At 37.1% G+C, this 20608-nt stretch overlaps 1 protein-coding gene across 1 annotated transcript in view; it reads right to left on the reverse strand.

Annotated features, from left to right (window-relative positions):
* The window catches only part of LOC307181104 (glutamate carboxypeptidase 2), a 63931-nt gene extending 44460 nt beyond the window's left edge, over positions 1 to 19471 (reverse strand). Inside the window, exons 1-4 of the mRNA XM_079946592.1 lie at positions 19265 to 19471; positions 16965 to 17070; positions 13757 to 13943; positions 9153 to 9254 (exon numbers count right to left, since the gene is read on the reverse strand). Coding sequence (XP_079802718.1) covers positions 9153 to 9254; positions 13757 to 13943; positions 16965 to 17070; positions 19265 to 19382 — 513 coding nt within the window. The 5' untranslated portion in view covers positions 19383 to 19471. The remainder of the gene's footprint in view (positions 1 to 9152; positions 9255 to 13756; positions 13944 to 16964; positions 17071 to 19264) is intronic.
* Positions 19472 to 20608: the final 1137 nt, after the last annotated feature.

Below are 20608 nucleotides of genomic sequence, written 5' to 3' on the forward strand. Positions count from 1 at the left end.
GTGGGCCAATGTCCTGAATTCAGCTCTCCCACCTCAAGAGGCTCAGGCCTAACACCTAGACAGAGCACCAAGACACTGTCAGCCACACAGCTCAGAAGAAAAGGGAGGAAAGAAAAAAAGAAAAGAAAATAATAAAATAAAGTTATTAAAATAAAAAAATTAAAATTAATTATTAAAATTAAAAAGTAATTAAAAAAAAGAGCAACCAAACCAATAAACACATCCATCAATGATAACAAGTGCTAAAAACTATACTAAAGGAAAAAAAATGGACAGACAGAACACTAGGACAAATGGTAAAAGCAAACCTATACAGACAATATCACAGAAAGAAGCATACAGATACAAACTCACAAAAAGAAAAAGGAAAACAAAGAAACAAACTATATATATATATATATATATATATATATATATATATATTTAAAAAAGGAAAAGAGCAACCAAATCAATAAACAAAGCTACCTATGATAATAAGTCTAAATACTAAACTATGATAAACTTAAAACTAGAAACAAATTAGATGCAGAAAGCAAACCCCAAGTCTACAGTTGCTCCCAAAGTCCACTGCCTCAGTTTTGGGATGATTCATTGTCTATTGAGTTATTCCACAGATGCAGGGCACATCAAATTGATTGTGGAGATTTAATCCACTGCTCCCGAGGCTGCACAGAGAGATTTCCCCTTCTCTTCTTTGTTCACATAGCTCCTGGGATTCAGCTTTGGTTTTGACCCCGCATCTGCATGTAGGTCGCCCTCTGGTGTCTGTTCTTCACCCAGACAGGAGGGGGTTAAAGTAGCGGCTGATATGGGGGCTCTGGCTCACTCAGGCCAGAGGGGTACAGAACGTGAGGCGAGCCTGCAATGGCAGAGGCCAGCATGACATTGCAACAGCTTGAGGGCATCGTGTGCTCTCGCGGGGAAGTTGTCCCTGGGTCACAAGCCCCTGGCAGTGACGGGCTGCACTGGCTCCTGGGAGGGGAGGTGTGGATAGTGACCTCGCACACAGGATTCTTTTTTTTTTTTTAACATCTTTATTGGAGTATAATTGCTTTACAATGGTGTATTAGTTTCAGCTTGATAACAAAGTGAATCAGTTATACATATACATATGTTCCCATATCTCTTCCCTCTTGCATCTCCATCCCTCCCACCCTCCCTATCCCATCCCTATAGGTGGTCACAAACTACCAAGCTGATCTCCCTATGCTGTGGCTGTTTCCCACTAGCTATCTTTTTTACTCTTGGTAGTGTATATATGTCCATGCCACTCTCTCATTTTGTCACAGCTTACCCTTCTCCCTCCCCATACCCTCAAGTCCATCCTCTAGTAGGTCTGTGTCTTTATTCCCATCTTACCCCTAGGTTCTTCATGACCTTTTTATTTTCTTTGTTAGATTCCATATATATGTGTTAGCATACGGTATTTGTTTTTCTCTTTCTGACTTACTTCACTCTGTATGACAGACTCTAGGTCCATCTACCTCACTACAAATAACTGTTTCGTTTCTTATTATGGCTGAGTAATATTCCATTGTATATATGTGCCACATCTTCTTTATCCATTCAACTGTTGATGGACACTTAGGTTTCTTCCATGTCCTGGATATTGTAAATAGAGCTGCAATGAACATTTTGGTACATGACTATTTTTGAATTATGGTTTTCTCAGGGTATATGCCCAGTAGTTGGATTGCTGGGTCATATGGTAGGTCTATTTTTAGTTTTTTAAGGAATGTCCATACTGTTCTTCATAGTGGCTGTATCAATTTGCATTCCCACCAACAGTGCAAGAGGGTTCCCTTTTCTCCACACCCTCTCCAGCATTTATTGTTTCTAGATTTTTTGATGATGGCCATTCTGACCAGTGTGAGATGATATCTCATTGTAGTTTTGATTTGCATTTCTCTAATGATTAATGATGTTGAGCATTCTTTCATGTGTTTGTTGGCAATCTGTATACCTTCTTTGGAGAAATGTCTACTTAGGTCTTCTGCCCATTTTTGGATTGGGTTTTTGTTTTTTTGTTATTAAGTTGCATGAGCTGCTTGTAAATTTTGGAGATTAATCCTTTGTCAGTTGCTTCGTTTGCAAATATTTTTCCCATTCTGAGGGTTGTCTTTTGGTCTTGTTTATGGTTTCCTTTGCTGTGCAAAAGCTTTTAAGTTTCATAGGTCCCATTTGTTTATTTTTGTTTTTATTTCCATTTCTCTAGGAGGTGGGTCAAAAAGAATCTTGCTGTGATTTATGTCATAGTTTTCTGCCTATGTTTTCCTCAACATCTAAGAGTTTGATAGTGTCTGGCCTTACATTTAGGTCTTTAATCCATTTTGAGTTTATTTTTGTGTATGGTGTTAGGGAGTGTTCTAATTTCATTCTTTTAAATGTAGCTGTCCAGTTTTCCCAGCACCACTTATTGAAGAGGCTGTCTTTTCTCCACTGTATATTCTTGCCTCCTTTATCAAAGATAAGTTGTCCATATGTGTGTGGGTTTATCTCTGGGTTTTCTATCCTGTTCCATTGATCTGTATTTCTGTTTTTGACACACAGTATTCTTGGTGGCTGCAGTAGCAGCCTTAGCATTTCATGCCTGTCTCTGGTGTCCGAGGCTTGCGCCCGTCTCTGGAACTCATTTAGGCGGTGCTGTGAATCCCCTCTCCTCGCACACCCTGAGGTCTTTTGACTCTTTGGCAGTTCCAAACTTTTTCCCGGACTCCCTCCCAGCTAGCTGTGGCGCATTAGCCCCTTTCAGGCTGTGTTCAAGTAGCCAACCCCAGTCCTCTCCCTGGGGTCTGACCTCCGAAGCCCGAGCCTCAGCTCCCAGCCCCACCTGCCCTGGCACGTGAGCAGACAGGCCTCTCGGCCTGGTGAGTGCTGGTCGGCACCGATCCTCTGTTCGGGAATCTCTCCACTTTGCCCTCTGCAGCTCTGTTGCTGTGCTCTCCTCCATGGCTCCGAAGCTTCCCGCCCCCTGCCCACCCCCGTCTCCACCAGTGAAGGGGCTTCCTAGTGTGTGGAAACTTTTCCTCCTTCACAGCTCCCTCCCAGTGGTGCAGGTCCCATGCCTATTCTTTTGTCTCTGTTTTTTTCTTTTTTCTTTTGCCCTACCCAGGTACATGGGGAATTTCTTGCTTTTTGGGAAGTCAGGTCTTCTGCAAGCATTCAGTAGGTGTTCTGTAGGAGTTGTTCCATATGTAGATGTATTTTTGATATATTTGTGGGGAGAAAGGTGATCTCCACATCTTACTCCTCCACCATCTTGAAGGTCCTCTCCCCCCTTTATTTTTTTAATTTTTTTATTTTTTTTATTTTTTTATGTTTTTTTTGTGGTATGTGGGCCTCTCACTGCTGTGGCCTCTCCCATTGTGCAGCACAGGCTCCGGATGCTCAGGCTCAGCGGCCACGGCTCACGGGCCCAGCCGCTCCGCGGCATGTGGGATCTTCCCGAACCAGGGCACGAACCCGTGTCCCCTGCATTGGCAGGCGGACTCTCAACCACTGCGTCACCGGGGAAGCCCCCCACCTTTATTTTTAAGTTGACATCTGAAATTTTTTGGCATGTCTTTAAGTTGTGGTGAACAATGCAATTTCCAGCACATTATAAATATTAACATTTTCAGAAGTAGTCTTGCCTCACTTTTTATTTATATCCAAAGGAATTTAAATATTATAATGATTTTTTATTCAATATCATCCACTTTAAAACCACACTCTTCAGTCAGAATTTTATCATCGCTTTTTCTCCTTGAAGTTGTATTTGCCCGTTTCCCTAAAGCATTTTACTCTAAAGTAAAATGTGTTTGTGCTGGACACCAGTGCGTTGGTGTCGATTCCCCTTCACTGAAGATGTTCTTGCTCCTGCTGCAGGGCAGGCTCTCTGCAGGCAGCCTTCAGGAGTCAGCCCCTTGCTTACAATCAGCTACAGACAGCCACCTTGTTCAAGATCATGTCCCTTCTTAGGATGCACATGTTCAATGACTGATCGATGTGGGAATATGAATACCTGGACATCTTTGTCCAGCCCAGGCCAATCTTGAAAGGCTATTCTGACTCCAGAGCTGCCCATTGGGTCAGCTGAGGCTGTCCTTGAGCTAGCACTGAGGTGCAGCTTCTCCCTCTGCCTATTCCAGCTTCCTTCTCCTCCCTGCTACAGATATTGATCCCAAGAGAACATTCCTTAATAACCATCTAGCATGCTAAATTCCATTTCAGTTTCTGTTACCTAGAATCTGGGTATATTTGCAAGTCTTTTATTAATCACTGCCAAACTTGCCTTGATTAAGAATGTGTGTGTGTGTGTGTGTGTGTGTGTGTGTGTGTGTGTAGTGCTTAAAAATATTTATTTCCTATGACAAGCTGTACATGTTAAGAAAATTCTTCAAGAGTAATTTACTATTATAATTATTAGTAGTATCAATTGAGCCTAACAACATCATTACAAACTTTTATAAATAATACATACCTAAGCATAAAATTTTACTTGAAATACAACTTTTAGTGCTATGGGATGTTAAAACATTAGGTCATGGGTCTACGGATGAATAAATTATTTCCAGAATGAGTCAGGACTCACTCTCAGTTTTATTTACATTTCTTGTTTTTAGACAAGTTCTGAGAAACCTCAGGATGGGGATGATAAAAAATGGAATTTCCTTATATTATTTAAACTCTTTCCAAGTTACAACTCCTAAATCTCACACTGATCTTTTATCCAAGTTAATTCTAATGATACCAGCTGGAAACTCAATTAGGCTCATCTTTAATTTTGTTCAACTATAAACCATTTGACTTGCCAAATCTTTGTTACCCAGCTATTAGAATCTTTCACTATTGTCTCTTTGTTTGGAGCCCCAGAGCTTGTTTTTACTACTCAGAGATATTCTTCATCTTGTTTTAGGATGAATGAGTGATGTCTCTCATTCATAAAATAAGATAAAAATAACTGTAAATAGGGAGGTGGAGACAGAGTACTACTGGGACCTCACCACGGGCTAGGTCTCAATACCATGGAAGAGTCCACTGAGAAATTGATGATGCAACTGATTTATTTAAAACGATCCTATGCCTGCCTTTGGAAAGTCTTCACATACCCTAGAGTTTGAAGTCCCTGTCCTACACGATTTCTGATATCCTATCATTTTATTTTGGTTATTATTTTCCTCTTTAACTACATCTCATAACATGTGCACAACAAATTTATAACATATTGACATAAGGTTGTTTCCAAGCTGATTTAAGGATTCATTCCACAAACCTGTTGAGGACATATCATTCTAGGAATTAGGGATACAGCAAATCCCTGTCCTTGAAGAAACTTACATTCATGTGGAAAGCAGAGAGATAAGATAATAAACAATAAAATTAATAACTAAGTAAATTGTGTATTATATTAAAAGGTGATGAGTTCTGTAGAAAAATTCAAAAAAAAAGTTTAAATACAGTAGGCAAACAGGGAATTTGTACTGTACTCAGTTGGGTGCAATTTTCGAAAAAGAGAGAAAGTCTATTGAGAAGGTGACATCTGAATCTTTGCTTCAGTAAAAGGATTAGTTTTAGCTATTACTTTTCCTCCTAAGACCAATGCAATATTAATGCACTATTGATGATAGCACTGTATGTCTGATTTATAACTGTTAGTCTTCTCTGGAGCTCACTCTTATACTACTGTGAATACAAAGCCATTAACCAATTTGGTTTCAGTGAATTTTGTTTTAGTGTAAATGTTCTACTTGAAATTTATTCATATTTAATATCACCAACTTTGAGAAGACTTCTGTAAATGTCTGTAAATTGTGGCTATCTTTTAATAAATCTGCACTCCTCACAAAGCAAATTATGATGGAGAAGGGATTGGAGAAGATATTAGTTTGCAAATGACAGTAAACTTTGAAAATGAAAACAAGTGTGGACAGATAGGCCCTCTCGGCACTTCACAAATGCAAGTTGTCACTGCTAGTTAGAAAAAAATATTTATTTTCAGACAATGACCTTCTTGTAAAATTTACACTGTACCATTGTTCTATAACTGGGAATAAATACAATCTTGCACTGTTAGCCTACAATTTTCCATTTCTTTTAAGCTTCCATCTTCCTGCTCTTGTTAATAGAGACAGAATTGGGACGTGAGACCAGTGGTTCTCAAACCATGGATCTTGAACCAGCAGAATCAACAATATCTAGCAACTTGCTGGAAACAAACTCTCAGGCTTCACCCAAGACCTACTGAAACTCAGGTGATGGGAATCAGAATCTGTGTTTTATATGATTGTTTATAATTTCCTTTGCTGTGCAAAAGCTTTTAAGTTTCATTAGGTCTCATTTGTTTATTTTTGTCTTTATATCCATTTCTCTAGGATATGTGTGAAAAAGGATCTTGCTGTGATTTATGTCATAGAGTGTTCTGCCTATGTTAGGTGCAAGAGGGAGGGGATATGGGGATATATGTATACATATAGCTGATTCACTTTATTATACAGCAGAAACTAACACAACCTTGTAAAGCAATTATACTTCAATAAAGATGTTTAAAAAAATAATGAATGAGGAAATTAATAAAGACCCAAAGTGTGAAAACATAAAGAGAACACTGGAAAATATCACAATTAAAGAATCCTTTTCAGTAAAAAGCAACATAAATAACATGAACAAATATAGGTGAAAACTTAGGAGAAGCTGTTTGCAATATCTAAACCAATAGGAGATGAATAACTAAAATATTTAAGAAACCTCTGAAGTTAATAAGAAAAAGGCCAGAAACTCAACAGGAAAAGAAGACTATAATTAATCATTTCACAGAGCAAAAACACAGCATAGCTAATAAATATATCTGGAGATGTACAATCTTATTTGTAATAAAAAAATGTGAATCAAAATAAATTAAAACAACAACAAAACAATTAGATGAGCAAAATTTAGAAAGTTACATAACTTCAGCCATTGATGAAAATGTGAGGAGAAAGGAACACTCATACAGTATTGGAGGGAGCAGTAAACTGCTACACTCTTGACAGTGTGAAATGAAGTATTCCCTACAAACCAGCAATCCCATACCTGGTTTAGTTTACACAGAGAGCCCATACATGAGCATATTCACTCCAACACTGTTTGTGGTAATTTAAATTTAGAGGCAAACCACGTGTTTGCCACTAAGAGAATGGATAAGTTACATGTGGTGTGCATGATAACATGGGATAACATGCAACTGTGAAAAGTAACAAACTACTCTGACATAAAGCAATAGATTAAAAAAAAAGTTGATTGAAAAACAGTAAGAGACCAAGTAAGACCTAAGGTATAATATTATTTGCGTACATTTAAAATACACCAATCACAAAATTAAGGCCATGTTTTTGTAAGAATACATACATTTCTAAAAGTATAAATACATTAGAGTCAGTGGCAGGGTGTAGTGGAGTGGAGAAGAGGAATGAGATTGAAAATAGGGATGAGAGATGAAAGGAAAGAAATTAAATTAGGGATCTTACATGGACCCATTATTATTATTCCTTGAGGAATAAGTCTAGGTGACCTCAAGACACCTGAGTTTTAAAATATACTATATCTTCATTCCCAATTTTTATATAACTTATTTCTATGTCATGTCAATTATGAAATAATTATAGTGATTATAAGCATTCTATTTATGTGCAAATATTTAGGGAGAATTTTTCTAATACTGTTCCCTTAACTATGATGTTAACTACTCATTTGAAGTAAATTTCATACAACCAATAGAAAATATTCTATTCTAAGTTTGTGAGAGTTTTTAAATTATAAGTTAATCAAATATTCAAAACATTAGAAAACAATAAAAATAGTGTTTTTTAACTTTACTTATTAAAAAACATGGCATTGCCAAATATTAAATCATCCTTATATTCTTGCAATAAATTTTAACTAATTGGTGAAGATAGAACTTTAAATGTCAATTCAATTCTAAATGTAAATTTTTTACTTAGGATGTTTCTGATGATAGTCAAGCCCTTATCTCCCTATTGAGTGATATTTCAATATGCCCAATTGTCTATTAGCAACTTCTTGGAATATATCCTAGGCACCTCAAACTCAATATGTCCAAAACTGAATCTACTTAATGTTAAATATTACGGTAGGAGATATAACATTTTAAAAGACATTAATAAATTATATTCAACTGTTTCAAATTTAACTTTCTTATAAAAAAACAAACTACTATGCTAGAATCTGGGGATTTACTGTAAAATCTCAGATGATAGTTATACACACTGCTTTTTTTTTTTTTTTTTTTGGTACATGGGCCTCTCACTGTTGTGGCCTCTCCCGTTGCAGAGCACAGGCTCCGGACGCGCAGGCTCAGTGGCCATGGCTCACGGGCCCAGCCGCTCTGCGGCATGTGGGATCTTCCCGGACCGGGGCACGAACCCATGTCCCCTGCATCAGCAGGCGGACTCTCAACCACTGTGCCATCAGGGAAGCCCCCACACTGCTTTATTGAGTAAACCACGTAACATTTTCTAAAATGGACATTCATACTCTTCACTTGAAAATGGCAACAATTTCAAATTCTCATTCAAGTTCTTTGAAAATTAATCCAACTTATACAGTGGTAGTAAGATATGTAGTATTTTCATACAATGGAAATTACTTGGCAATAAAAAGGAACAATCTACTGATAAATGCAAAACATGTGAATTTCACAGACCCTATGCTTAGTGAAAGAAAATAGACACAAATGATTACATGCTATCAATTCTATCTATATGAATTTCTAGTATAGGCAAAACTAATCAAAGGTGGCAAAAAAAAATCAGAAGAATGACTGCCTTGAGAGTGTGTGGAGTTGATTGAGAAGGGGCTCAAAAGTACTTTCTGAAGTGATAGTAGTATTCTATATGTTGATGGGGTTTGCATTACACAGGTGTATGCATTTGTCAAAAGTCCATAAATGTACATTTTGGATTTCTCCATCTCAGTGTAGCAAATTTTATCTTAAAAAACACTATGAACACAAAATAGTATGTATTCCTTTTTATTACTAAGAAATTCTATTTCTTAAATATAAAAAAAGGTGAATTTGGATTACATCAAAAACCTCCTTAATACCTCTTTAATTATTGCCTGTATGTATAAGGAAGTTCTCTTTGTTATTTTTATTTTATTGCATGCATTTTTACCTCTGGCATTCCTTGTGGAGAAAAGGCACTGAAAGGTGGAACAACATCTGAAACATTTTCATATCCTGGAGGAGGTGGTTCAAATAATGATGTGTTGAAAATCTAGAGAAACAAAATATAATAATCAGAGGCAAATCAGGTAAAGTTTCATTACTATGACCAAACAAGGAAATGTGTACTATCTCTTTCTGTCAGTAGATGGTTAATGAAGCCTTTGGTATTTTAAAGATACAGATCAAAGAGCCAGCACTGTGCTAGAGGCTATGAGGATTTCATGAGATGAATAAACTTAGAGACCCTTAGAGGATGTATAAGCACTAGCTTTTGATTTAGAAGGAAAACTTTAATTCCCAAATAAAAATAACAGCGTACAATATTCTTAGTCACTTATAAAAATGCTAAGATAATTCCTTGGGAGCAAATTAATGTTAAATTCACTTTGAACCAAATATAATATAATCTTTCAAGTGTATCACTGTCATTGTTAAGTAGGTATCAATTTTTTTTTTAGGTTCCAAACCACTACCTCTAAAAGAGAGCTCCAAGCTACAGGAAGAAGAAACTGACAGAATTCCAAAGGGAAATAAAAATAATCCACCACTATAGTTAGATAATCTAACATTCCTTTCCCAGCAATTAAGAAAGATTGCAGACAAAATAAGACTACATCAAGGATAAAGGCGATTTTAGCCAAACAATTAACAAACTTGAACTAATGAACAAATATAAGATCATTAAACTCAACAGCTGAATACATTTTTTTCAAATAAACACAGAACATTTATAAAAATTGACCACATAATAGGCTATAAAGGAAGCCTCAACAATTGCCAAATGACTAGTGTCATACAAACCACATTATCTGATCACAATGTAGTTAAGTTAGAAAATCAGATGAAACCGAGAGTGGAATAACTTTTAAATTTGGAATTTTAAAAATACCCCTAAATAGCTCCAAGGTTCAAAGATGAAAACATAGAACTTAGAAAATATTAAGATATTAATGATAACTAAAACACTTCTCCAAACTTGTGAGATCTAGTTGAAGTGGCTCTTAGAAGGAAATTTATGGTTTTAAATACTCATATTAGAAAAGAAGAAAGGTTGAACATCAATAAATTAAGTATTCAACTGAAAATGTTACAAAGAACAGCAAAATAGACACCAGGAAGGTAAAAGAGGAAATTATATTAAGTAAGAACAGAATTAATGAAACATAAAACATATATACAAGAAATGATTGCCAAAGCTGAAGGTTTATTCTTTGAAAATACAGGTAAAATTGACATATCTCTGTCAATGTCAATAAGAAAAAAATATAAGGTAAGCACAAATAAATAATATTAAGGGTTGAAAAAAAATCATATCTATAGATGTCGAACAGATTCAAAAAGGTAATAAGAAAATACTAGGAAGAACTGTGCCAATAATTGAAATTTTAGATGAAATGGAAAAATGCATTTTAAAAAATTTATTAAAACTGACATAAGGATGCATTTTTTAAAACCTAAATAGTCCTATAACAATAAAAAATATTGAATCAGTACTTTAAAATCTCCCACAAAACAAAGTATCAAAACCAACTGCTTTTACTTTGAGTTTGAAAGTAAAAGATTAAGTATAACACAACGTATTTCAGAGATTAAAAACTCAGCTCATTTTATAAGGCAAGTCTAATCTAGAAATTATACCCCAATAAGCAAATTGCAGAAATACAGGCCAAACATGCTATGAATATAAACTGAATATATATAGATATATGAGTTGAAAACTCTACTACTGACTAATATTACAAATTTCAAAAATGTAAGATTAGTCTAATATTAGAATATCATTTAATATAATTATCATTGTGAAAAAGAAAAATTATACGCTCATCTCAAAAGATATCCATAAAAAAGAAAAAAAGTGTTGATAAAATTCAACATAAATCCATGACAAAAAGTCTTAGTAAACTTGGAAAGGAAGTGAATTAACGTAACCTGATATAAATATCAAAATTAAGGTGAAACATTAAAAACGTTCAAGTCAAGGACACCTGCTATCACCACTCATTTTTAATGTTAAACTATAAGTCCTGGTCTGTGCAGTAATGCAAAGGGTTGTGGGAGATGGGGAGTGACTCTGAGCTGACATTATATTGTACTGACTAGAGCACCAGTTACCTACTTCTGATGCTGATAGAACCTAAAATGACACCAAATCAACTACTACTCTTCAAAAATTCCCATATCTTCCATCTTTCCCATAATTTTTCTGTGGTCCACATAGGGTACAAATGCAGCTGAATCACTGGGAAAGATTATAAGAAAAACTATACTAAAGTGCAATGAAAATCCATCTAGAGACAAAGTCATCCCATCAGCAAGTCTTTCAGCCAAGGAAGTACTCAAGCTCGTCTCACTTGATTTGCCTTTATGGTAATCTTCAATTTTACAACACCACTGAGCAGGTGGATTTTACATCAAGTTTATGAGTTATTCTAACAACTAGGAAAAGTTTCTTAAGGTAATGGAAAAGAGTCTTTTGGGTGACTTTATCAAAGGTAGACAATACACCAGTGAGCACTGCTCACTATCCAAAATTCACTAATATAGCCTCAAATTATGTATTCTGAGTATAACTAAAACAATTTTGGTTTACAAATTTCTATTTACTTTTTTGTGACATAAAAAAGGCAATATATATACTTCAATCCATATGGCATGTTATCCTTATGTAAACAAAGATGAAATAATGCATATAGTATTAAAAATATTTCTTGCAGAATCTATAAAATGCTAATCATATTTGTTGCCTGTGGGAAGGGGAACTCCTCTATGTCGTGCAGGAAAGTAAAAGTTTGCAGTTTACCACATAGCTTGGCTATGAATAGTCACAATAATTAAACTGGGAGATGGGGACACAGTAAAAGAGCATTTGTAGTTGGGGTGAGAATAGAGCTGAACTGTCACAAGGTCAAAAGATAGTGCCTGAATTTGAAACACAAGCAATACAAGCATGTCATTTAAAGAAACAGAAGTAAATACCAAAAGAACCACTCAGTGCTGAACAGTGATTGCCTCAGGGAAGGGGGATATAGAGGGGCCCTTAGGAGAACTGTGTGATTCTTTTTGTGCAGGTAAAACTTGGGTAAAAATAAAAATGATTTAATGATATAACTTCCAAACAAGTTAATAAGCTTTTGGCAGCTAACACCATTCAGGAAAATCTCCAAAATGAAACTTCTACAAGTTAGGTTTATATTAAGTGACAGGCTTTAGAAATTTCATAAGTGCTTATAATAGCAAAAAGAAACAATGAAATGAAATAAAAGCAAAGGTACAGTCAAAATTGGAAGTGAAGAGCAAGGAAAAAAGAAGAGAATTGAAAGTTTGCTATTTTCCTCATTGCACACAATTGACAAATTTAATAGATCAAATTTGGTTTAAGTATGTGTATTTTTTAACATTACCAATATTTTATTACATCATTAAATAATCTACCTAAATATACATTTAAAGACCCCTTAATATTTAATTATATAGATATGACCCTGCTTATTTAATAAAGGTTATGGGACCATAGGAAGTATATCAGTATTCCCCATACCTACCTTAAAAATATTTTTAAAATTTTGAAATAGTTTGATAATATTTTTTAAAGTTAAACAGTATTAACTACCATAATTGAAAATAGTGAATATGGAAACTTTCAACTCATATTAGGAAATTTAGCATGGGATTACATCACTGACTTTAAAACAACATATTAATTATTAAGAAGAGGCTGATTCATTAGTCAATAAGGGGAGGTGATTAAAAATTTATATATACTTAAATCACATGACATTTTTAGTTGACTGATCAAACTGAACATATCTGAAGCTATATGCAATTTAGAAGGCCCAGCTAACCAAAGGACTGAAAGAAGCTATCCAGAGTAAAAGGGGCTACTTTAAATATGGTAGCTGTAAGGCAAATAGGGATGAATGTTGAGTTATATTTTATGAGCTTTCATATTGAATATATATCGTGATAAGAAATACCTCAATTACTTGTATTATCTTCTTTCCCAAGTGCCCTAACTAGCAAAGAAGATTGTAAATTTTTTAGTGTAGATATAATTCTATAGTATTTCTGTCCAAATTCTCCTCCTTCCAAATGCCCACACCCAAGTTCTGGGCGCAGAGCTGAACACATGATCATATGAGATTTAATCATTAAGTACAAATAAAAACCTGCTAGCTCAAACAGCACTTCTCTGAATTTTCTAGCATCTTCAAATCTATGCATCATCTTTTATAGTCCAAATCTTTCAAAAATGTATCAATTTAGTTGCTTAGAAGTTTACTGATATATCATATTTTATATTAGTGTACAATACTAAAACACAGAAAATAGCAAATGTCATCAAACATCAATTTTTCAGAATCTTTCCAACATCACATAAATTCAAACATCATAAGAAAGAGTTGGCACCAGTAATAAGATTATAAAAGGCATCATTCACAAGTGTCAATATTGATTTCTACCAGTATTTGGAGATGGTAAAGGGCATTCTTTCACATAAGGTATTTCAAAATAGTAGACCGGGGGGCTTATTTTTTCTTTCTTTCTTTTTACCTCATTTCCATCTTCATCAATTATTGAGATGTAGTTGGGATGAGTCTTATTTGGATAGGACAACAGGACATCATAATGGGCTAACTCAACAGAATCCAGGCCAAATTCTTTCCACTGAGATTGAATTTGCTTTGCAAGCTGAAAGTTTTGTTCTGTTCCAGCTAAATGTGGTATCCGTGTAAAATTGCTGTTGAAAAAAAATTGAAAGTGGTTAGAAATTTTTAGTCAGACTTTATCTTAAATCAACAACCAAGTAAGGCTGATTTACATTAAAAAAATATTTTGAGGTGTTATACTTTACAAAAGCAAAGTGGGGGCTTCTCTGAGGGCACAGTGGTTGAGAGTCCGCCTGCCGATACAGCGGACACGGGTTTGTGCCCCCGTCCGGGAGGATCCCACATGCCGCGGAGCAGCTGGGCCCTTGAGCCATGGCCGCTGAGCCTGCGCGTCCGGAGCCTGTGCTCCGCAATGGGAGAGGCCACAATGGTGGGAGTCCCACGTACCACAAAAAATAATAATAATAATAAATAAAAAATAAAGGAGAGAAGGAATTATATATGTTGCTAAAGAAAAAAAAACCCTCCCCTGAAAGCCACCTGGGATTTCTGGTCTTTTGAGCATAAGCTGTCTGTTCTCCCTATTTGACGCCCTACAGTAAATGCTGGACTCCTTCACCTCAACCTGGTGTCAGTAGACTGGCTTTGCTGCACAGCAGGCTAGCAGACCCAAGTTTGGTTAGGTAACATTATGAGTGAAATTCCTGGTACAAGTTTTGTCATTACCCACCAAGATGCAATGGTGTTCTATGATCAGGTTTAGAACCCACTCATTTGGAGCAAAGTTAATCCTGAAAATGATGAGTAGGAAAAAAGATTTGTTTCCAAGGATAAATAAATCAATTGGCCACAAAATCAGTGTATTACAGGTTTTGCCACTAACTTGTTGTGTAATCCTGGCCATGTCTTCAATTTCTCATCCATACATGGGGAGAATATTGCTACCTCACTAATTCACAAAGATTTGAGGCTCAATTAGACAACAGCTAAGAAACAGAAGTTCGTTTTTTTTTTTGTTTTAATCAACTGAGAAGTGTGTCACACTGTCTTGATTCTAGTAGAATATCCAGTTATTTTCTAATAAGAAGAATAATTTACAAACTATCCAAAATAGCCAACAACATGTATTAACAAAACAAATAGGCTCATACATCTCTGTCTGGCTAGAAAAGTTTATATATGTTCCAAGGATCATTATGTTATCTCAGTTAATAAAGGGAGCTATTGGTATTCCTGTTTTCATACATTGCATCTGGTTTACAAATGCACAGTGCTTGGAGAAGTTAGATGACCTAAAGACAGCCAGTGAAAGACGGAACTGGTATTCAAATGTAGATCAGTGAAAGCTAAGACACTCTTCTGAAATAATCTTGTCTTTCAGAACTGGGTGGAGAAGGAAATTCCCTCTAAAGACATGCAAAATAGTGAACAGATCTGAGAATTTAACTAGATGTTACAAAACAAAAGGGAAAACTAGGACAACCTTGTACCCCAAGGAAGACTGAAAAGGCAGCCCCTACTTAACGCCCCGCCCCAGCCACTACTGAGAGTCAGGTGACTTAGAAGTAGTAGAGCATTTTTAGTAGTAAAGCAAAGGATTGGAAAGGGGAACAAGACAGAGGATCTGAGGCTTTAATGACCCCTAACCTATGGGTCTAAATAGACTGAAAGCACTCTGATGGACAAATGGCAAATTGGAATTCTGGAGAGTCCAGGAGGCTTCTGGAGGTTCCGTGGTCCTTGGAGGGGTGAGTGGGGGGTTCCGTTAATCTCTTTCTTTTGTTTGTTAATGATGCAAATCCTTGAGTTCTAAACAGTTAGAGGAGCTTGGTCAAAGCCACGGAGAATTAAGCAAGAAGCTGATGGCCCAGAAAGTGAGCTAGAGGAAGGCATTCATTTTATTTCTTTGCTGGTCACTCCATCTCACAGGTTAGAAAAGGAAAAATGAAGCAGAGGCAGCACCCCTGTCTAGGAGTGAAGATTATATCTCACCAGACTTCCACTTTTATTATACCTATTATACATAATTATAGTAAAAGAAGTGCAAGAGGCAGAAGGATTTCCACAAAATTTAAGCTTCTGGGTCTCTCACTTGAAATGGCCCTTCCAAAGACTTGATAGGTGCCCTAGCAAATTTTATTCATAGTTTTAATTCTATCGTAATTAAATAGACATATGTGTTTGTATGACTATGTGTAGGTACATCTATACATATATATACTTACTTGACTGTTTTTACATAAAATTATAACTTGTATTCACTAAGGAGTCCTTTAATCGTTATCAGGACTTCAAGTATGTCACTTTGAAAAAGCTAAGCATTCCAATCAATTATTCAATAAAAGTGTTTTATTTTTAGTTGCCTTGCAAATACTTTTTAAAATTTACTCATTTACCTCTTTTTCCCTACACCAGGGATAGCTATTTCAGGAAATAGGGAGCTGGTTTCTACACTAGGTCACATATATGCTCTCTAATTTCATGCTCATCAGAACAATATCACTATCCCCATTTTATAGAGGTGAAAATGATGGCTCAGGAAGGTTAAGTATTCACTCAAACTTACTTTAATATCAGTGGGCGAAGATGGAATTTAAACTTGCGTATGTCTGACTTCGAAGTCCAAAATTTATTCTTTTGACTAAAATATACTATCTTCCTCTGAAACAGGAGTCAGCAAACTATGTTTCACTGACCAAATCCAGCTCACTTCCTTTCTTTGTACAGCCCACAAGCTAAAAATGGTTATCACATTTTAAATAGGTGAAAAAAATCAAGAGGAATAATATTTTGTGACATATCATTTATATGAAATTTAAATTTCAGTGCCTACAAATGAAGTTTTATCGAAACTGTCACACTTATTCAATTATGTATTTACTATCACTTTTTTGGTGCTACAATAGCAGAGCTGAGTAGCTGGGACACAGATCAGCTGGCATACAAAAGCTGGACCTTTACAGAAAAAGTTTAGTGACACCTGCTTTAAAAAATCTATCATGATAAAGTTCAGCTGAAGGTACAATCCTCTCCAGATGACACATGATACAAGATCTTCAGTAATAAAACCTTTTTAAAAAGTCAGTTTCTGTTTATGAAATATTGAATCAAAACTTCTAAACAGAATAGTAAACTTTTAAGTATATGCTTACTACAAGAACGTCTTGATGTTCTCTGCTTTCAATTCATCCAAAAATGCTTTCTTCACATTATGCCGTGGAATGTTAGTAGCTTCACTGGAGGATTTTGTAAACCATCCTGTAAAATACAAACAAATATAGGAATGGATTTGAGCTTATAGACAGGGCCTATTTTTTCTTATTATTGTATTTATCATATATAAAACATCAATGACCTCTGGTATTAACTGAGATTTTCCAAAGTTTCATTGCTCTTGCCTACTTCCATTGGAAAAAAAATCATGCAGACAGACTTAATTACAAATCAGTAGCAACATATTTTTAAATCCAATTTCAATAAGTATTGCTGTTATTCTAAGAAATGTTTTATGAAATTAGCGCTAAAATTGAAGATGGTTCAACTGATGGGAAAAATGAAGGCAAAGAGGAGATCCACCTTCTTTCTCTTTAAAGCTTCTATCCTCAGTGACGACGCCTCTGCTGACCCAGAATAGGCATTTAGTAAATGTTTGTAATGAATTAATTATGAGTATATTTCAAGTACATAAATTATCTCAAAGAGTTGAAGGCAATTCAGACTTGTAATTTGTTCTGGTTCTGAAACTAAAGCAAAATAAGCTTAAATATTTTGTGCTTGCAGTTGAAGTAGCTTCAAAAGTTCAACTTCAGAGAGCTACAGTGAAACTCCAATTCACCCAACATCTCTGCAAGACACACAGTGAACACAGAGACTAGAGGCAATGGGTAGCCAGATAGCGTAGAGCCATTAGCCCTGGTAGTTGGCTTCGTGACATAGTTTATTTAGATAAATGATATGATCTGTGCATAAAATGGTTACCTAAATCACCCAGCTAGCTTTCATGGAGCTTTCTAGTTATTAATCACATACACGTTACACACATGCATATATACACGCATATTGAAATAAATGGTTGGCAGCAAATGGAAATACAGTTCCACCAGTATGTAAAATAAAGAGACTTGGATTAGACTGTAGGATAAGGGCACTCGGAGGATGAAATGCTTGAATCGAGATCTAAAAAATGAGCTGGATAAAAAGGATGGAGGCCTGTGGGAGGGAGGGAGCAGAGAATCCTAGGAAAAAAATTAACAAACATTAATAAAGAACCCATAGCCACTGAGCAGTGAATATAAGGGTGGGGCTGAGGGCAATACTGGGACGAATAAAATGCTTTTAAAAGATGCAGAAGACTTTAATCCTCATGTTACCCTTGCCCACGTTGTACAGCTGAGAAAACTGAAACTCGAGTTGAAGTGTGCCCTTAACGAGCACACTTATCTAAGCCCCACAATAACCCTAATATCCACATGCTAGTTATGAGCAGAGTGTGGCTCAAAGGTTACACAACAAGCAAGAAGAGGCTGAATTTGAGCCAGCATGGTTGGTCTATGCCCTGGTCTCCTAAATCCCAGAAAGGGGACCCAGAATTCAGAGTACGGCCGAACTATCAGGCTATACCTTAACGCTAGTCCTGTGCATTAATGTCCAGTTAGAAGCATCTCCTAACCAGGAAAGAATTTTTAAAAAGTGCCAATACCCCAGTACTGTGCCAGGAGCTTTAGATGCTATTTCGTTTATGATTCCCACTAACTTACAGATAGTATTCTTACAAAGGTTGACAAACTGTGGCTCGGTAACTCGCTCAAGGACACAGAGAAGTTGCAGAGTTAAAATTAGAATTTAAAAGAGTCTCAGCGAATCTGTGCTGCCCCCTGGTAATCATGGAGAGTTGGGTTAAGTCTGCAAATCAGTACACAGGGGAAAACGCTCAAGAACTGCTATTAAGGATCTGTTCAGAGCACTGACAATGTCAGCCGGTTAGCTCCTAAATGTTCCTCTTTATTTACTCGCAAGGACGAAAGAATGAGAGAATAGGGCTCCCACGCAGCAGTGCCCTGAGTTCTACCTACTGTATACACGAAGCAGGTCCAGGCACAGGCACTAGATAAAGACCCCAAACAGGTAAGAGTCGTTTCTTGCAAAGCTCCTGGGACGACCTAGCAAATGCCCCCAGAGATCCGGCGCTCCTACTAAAACGTACCGATTGCTCGCAGGGCCCCAGCAGTTGGAACTTTCTCAAGTTCACTTTGAGTCTCTCCGTTCTACTCCTTACCCTGGGTGACTGTCTTAACAGTAGCCCGTCCAGCAACTTCCACCTAACTCGCGGGTGCTCGTCCCCACTTTCCCCCACCCCCCGGGAGACCGGGAGACCAACAGCTGGCCCGGGAATCCCGCGAACCGCCAAACAGCCGGGTAGGCTCGGGGTTGTGCGTGGCGAGGGCCCCCGTACCGAAGAGGAAGCCGAGGACGAAGAGGCAGGCGGCCAGCACCAGGGCCCCAGCGCACAGCCAGCGCGGGCGGCGCCAGGCCACAAAGGTCGAGTCGGTTTCGCGCAGGAGATTCCACATCTCAGCGTGTGGCCGTCGGGGCCTCCGGGGACCGGTGTCTCTGCGGTGGCCACCCTGCTGCCTCGCGGGCGGCGGGGCAAAGGCTTCCTCCTTCGAGGGCCGCTCTTAGCAGTTCTGCAGCCTAGAGTCCACTCCCAGCCCAGTCCACTCGCACTCCCAGGGCACTCCAGGTTTCTCCGCCCCTGAAAGTATTTCTAGTTTACTCTCAACCAATCCCGGAGAGCAAGAGGCAGTATCAGTCCCCAGAAGAAGAAAACCCGGCCCCTTCGGAGGGGTGCTTAAAAAAAAGTATAGCTTGAAAATTTCTAGCCCTTATTTTAAAATAAAGGAAAAGAAGGAAGAAAGGGAAGGAGGAAGCAAAGGACAAACTCTTCTCCTTTCTCCACTTCCAGACCACAATCCGATTCACAAAAAGAACACTAAGTACCCCGTAATTCAATAGAACGATCCTCTTTTGTCTGTCTAGGAAAATGCATGTTCCAGGCAAGTTGGTAGACTAAACTATTCCTCAAGAACTTTTTTCAGATCCGAAATCCTATTAAATACTATTATAGCCCTAAAAGGAGTAAAATCAAGTAGAAAACGGTGGTGTCCAGTTCTGGCACTGCTTTGGATATTCAGGGAGTGCATTTTGGTGTCAATGCCAGTTACCACTGTGCTCTTTTTCCTAATGAAGATCATTGATACTTATCAATTATTAGGGAATTATTCCTCCCTTTACATAGCACAACCATTTTTAAAGAAATATTATTGGAATTTGCTGAAGGCAGAGAGTACATCTCTTTATATATCAGAGCTGCCCTTGGCACTCTCTTACACTGTGGGTATGAAATCAGTCTTTGTTGAGTTAACCTGAAGAGTCAATCACACATAAATCTACCCCTGTTATAAATTCTTAAAAAATTATAACAATGATATCTAAAGGAGGACAATAACGACATGCTTTATCAACGATGTTCTTATAATCTGTAAGGGAGACTGCATGCATGGCCTCTAGCTAGGAGTGCTTTACGGAAGCATTGTATTTAAAAGAATCGTGAAGTACCAGCAGAGTTTGAACCAGGGGAGATGAGAAGAAACTTTGGGTCTGGGAGCCAGAGCGATAGTCAAGGAGTGGCAGATAGTTTGCTTTGGGAAAGGGAGCGAACAGGGAGAGAGCGAGGAGACACGGGGCTACATCATAGAGAATGTTGGGTACTCTGATAAAGAATTTCTGAGCTGAGTGA

This window comes from Stenella coeruleoalba (assembly GCF_951394435.1).
Source record: "Stenella coeruleoalba genome assembly, contig: scaffold_330, whole genome shotgun sequence".
Lineage (NCBI taxonomy): Eukaryota > Metazoa > Chordata > Mammalia > Artiodactyla > Delphinidae > Stenella > Stenella coeruleoalba.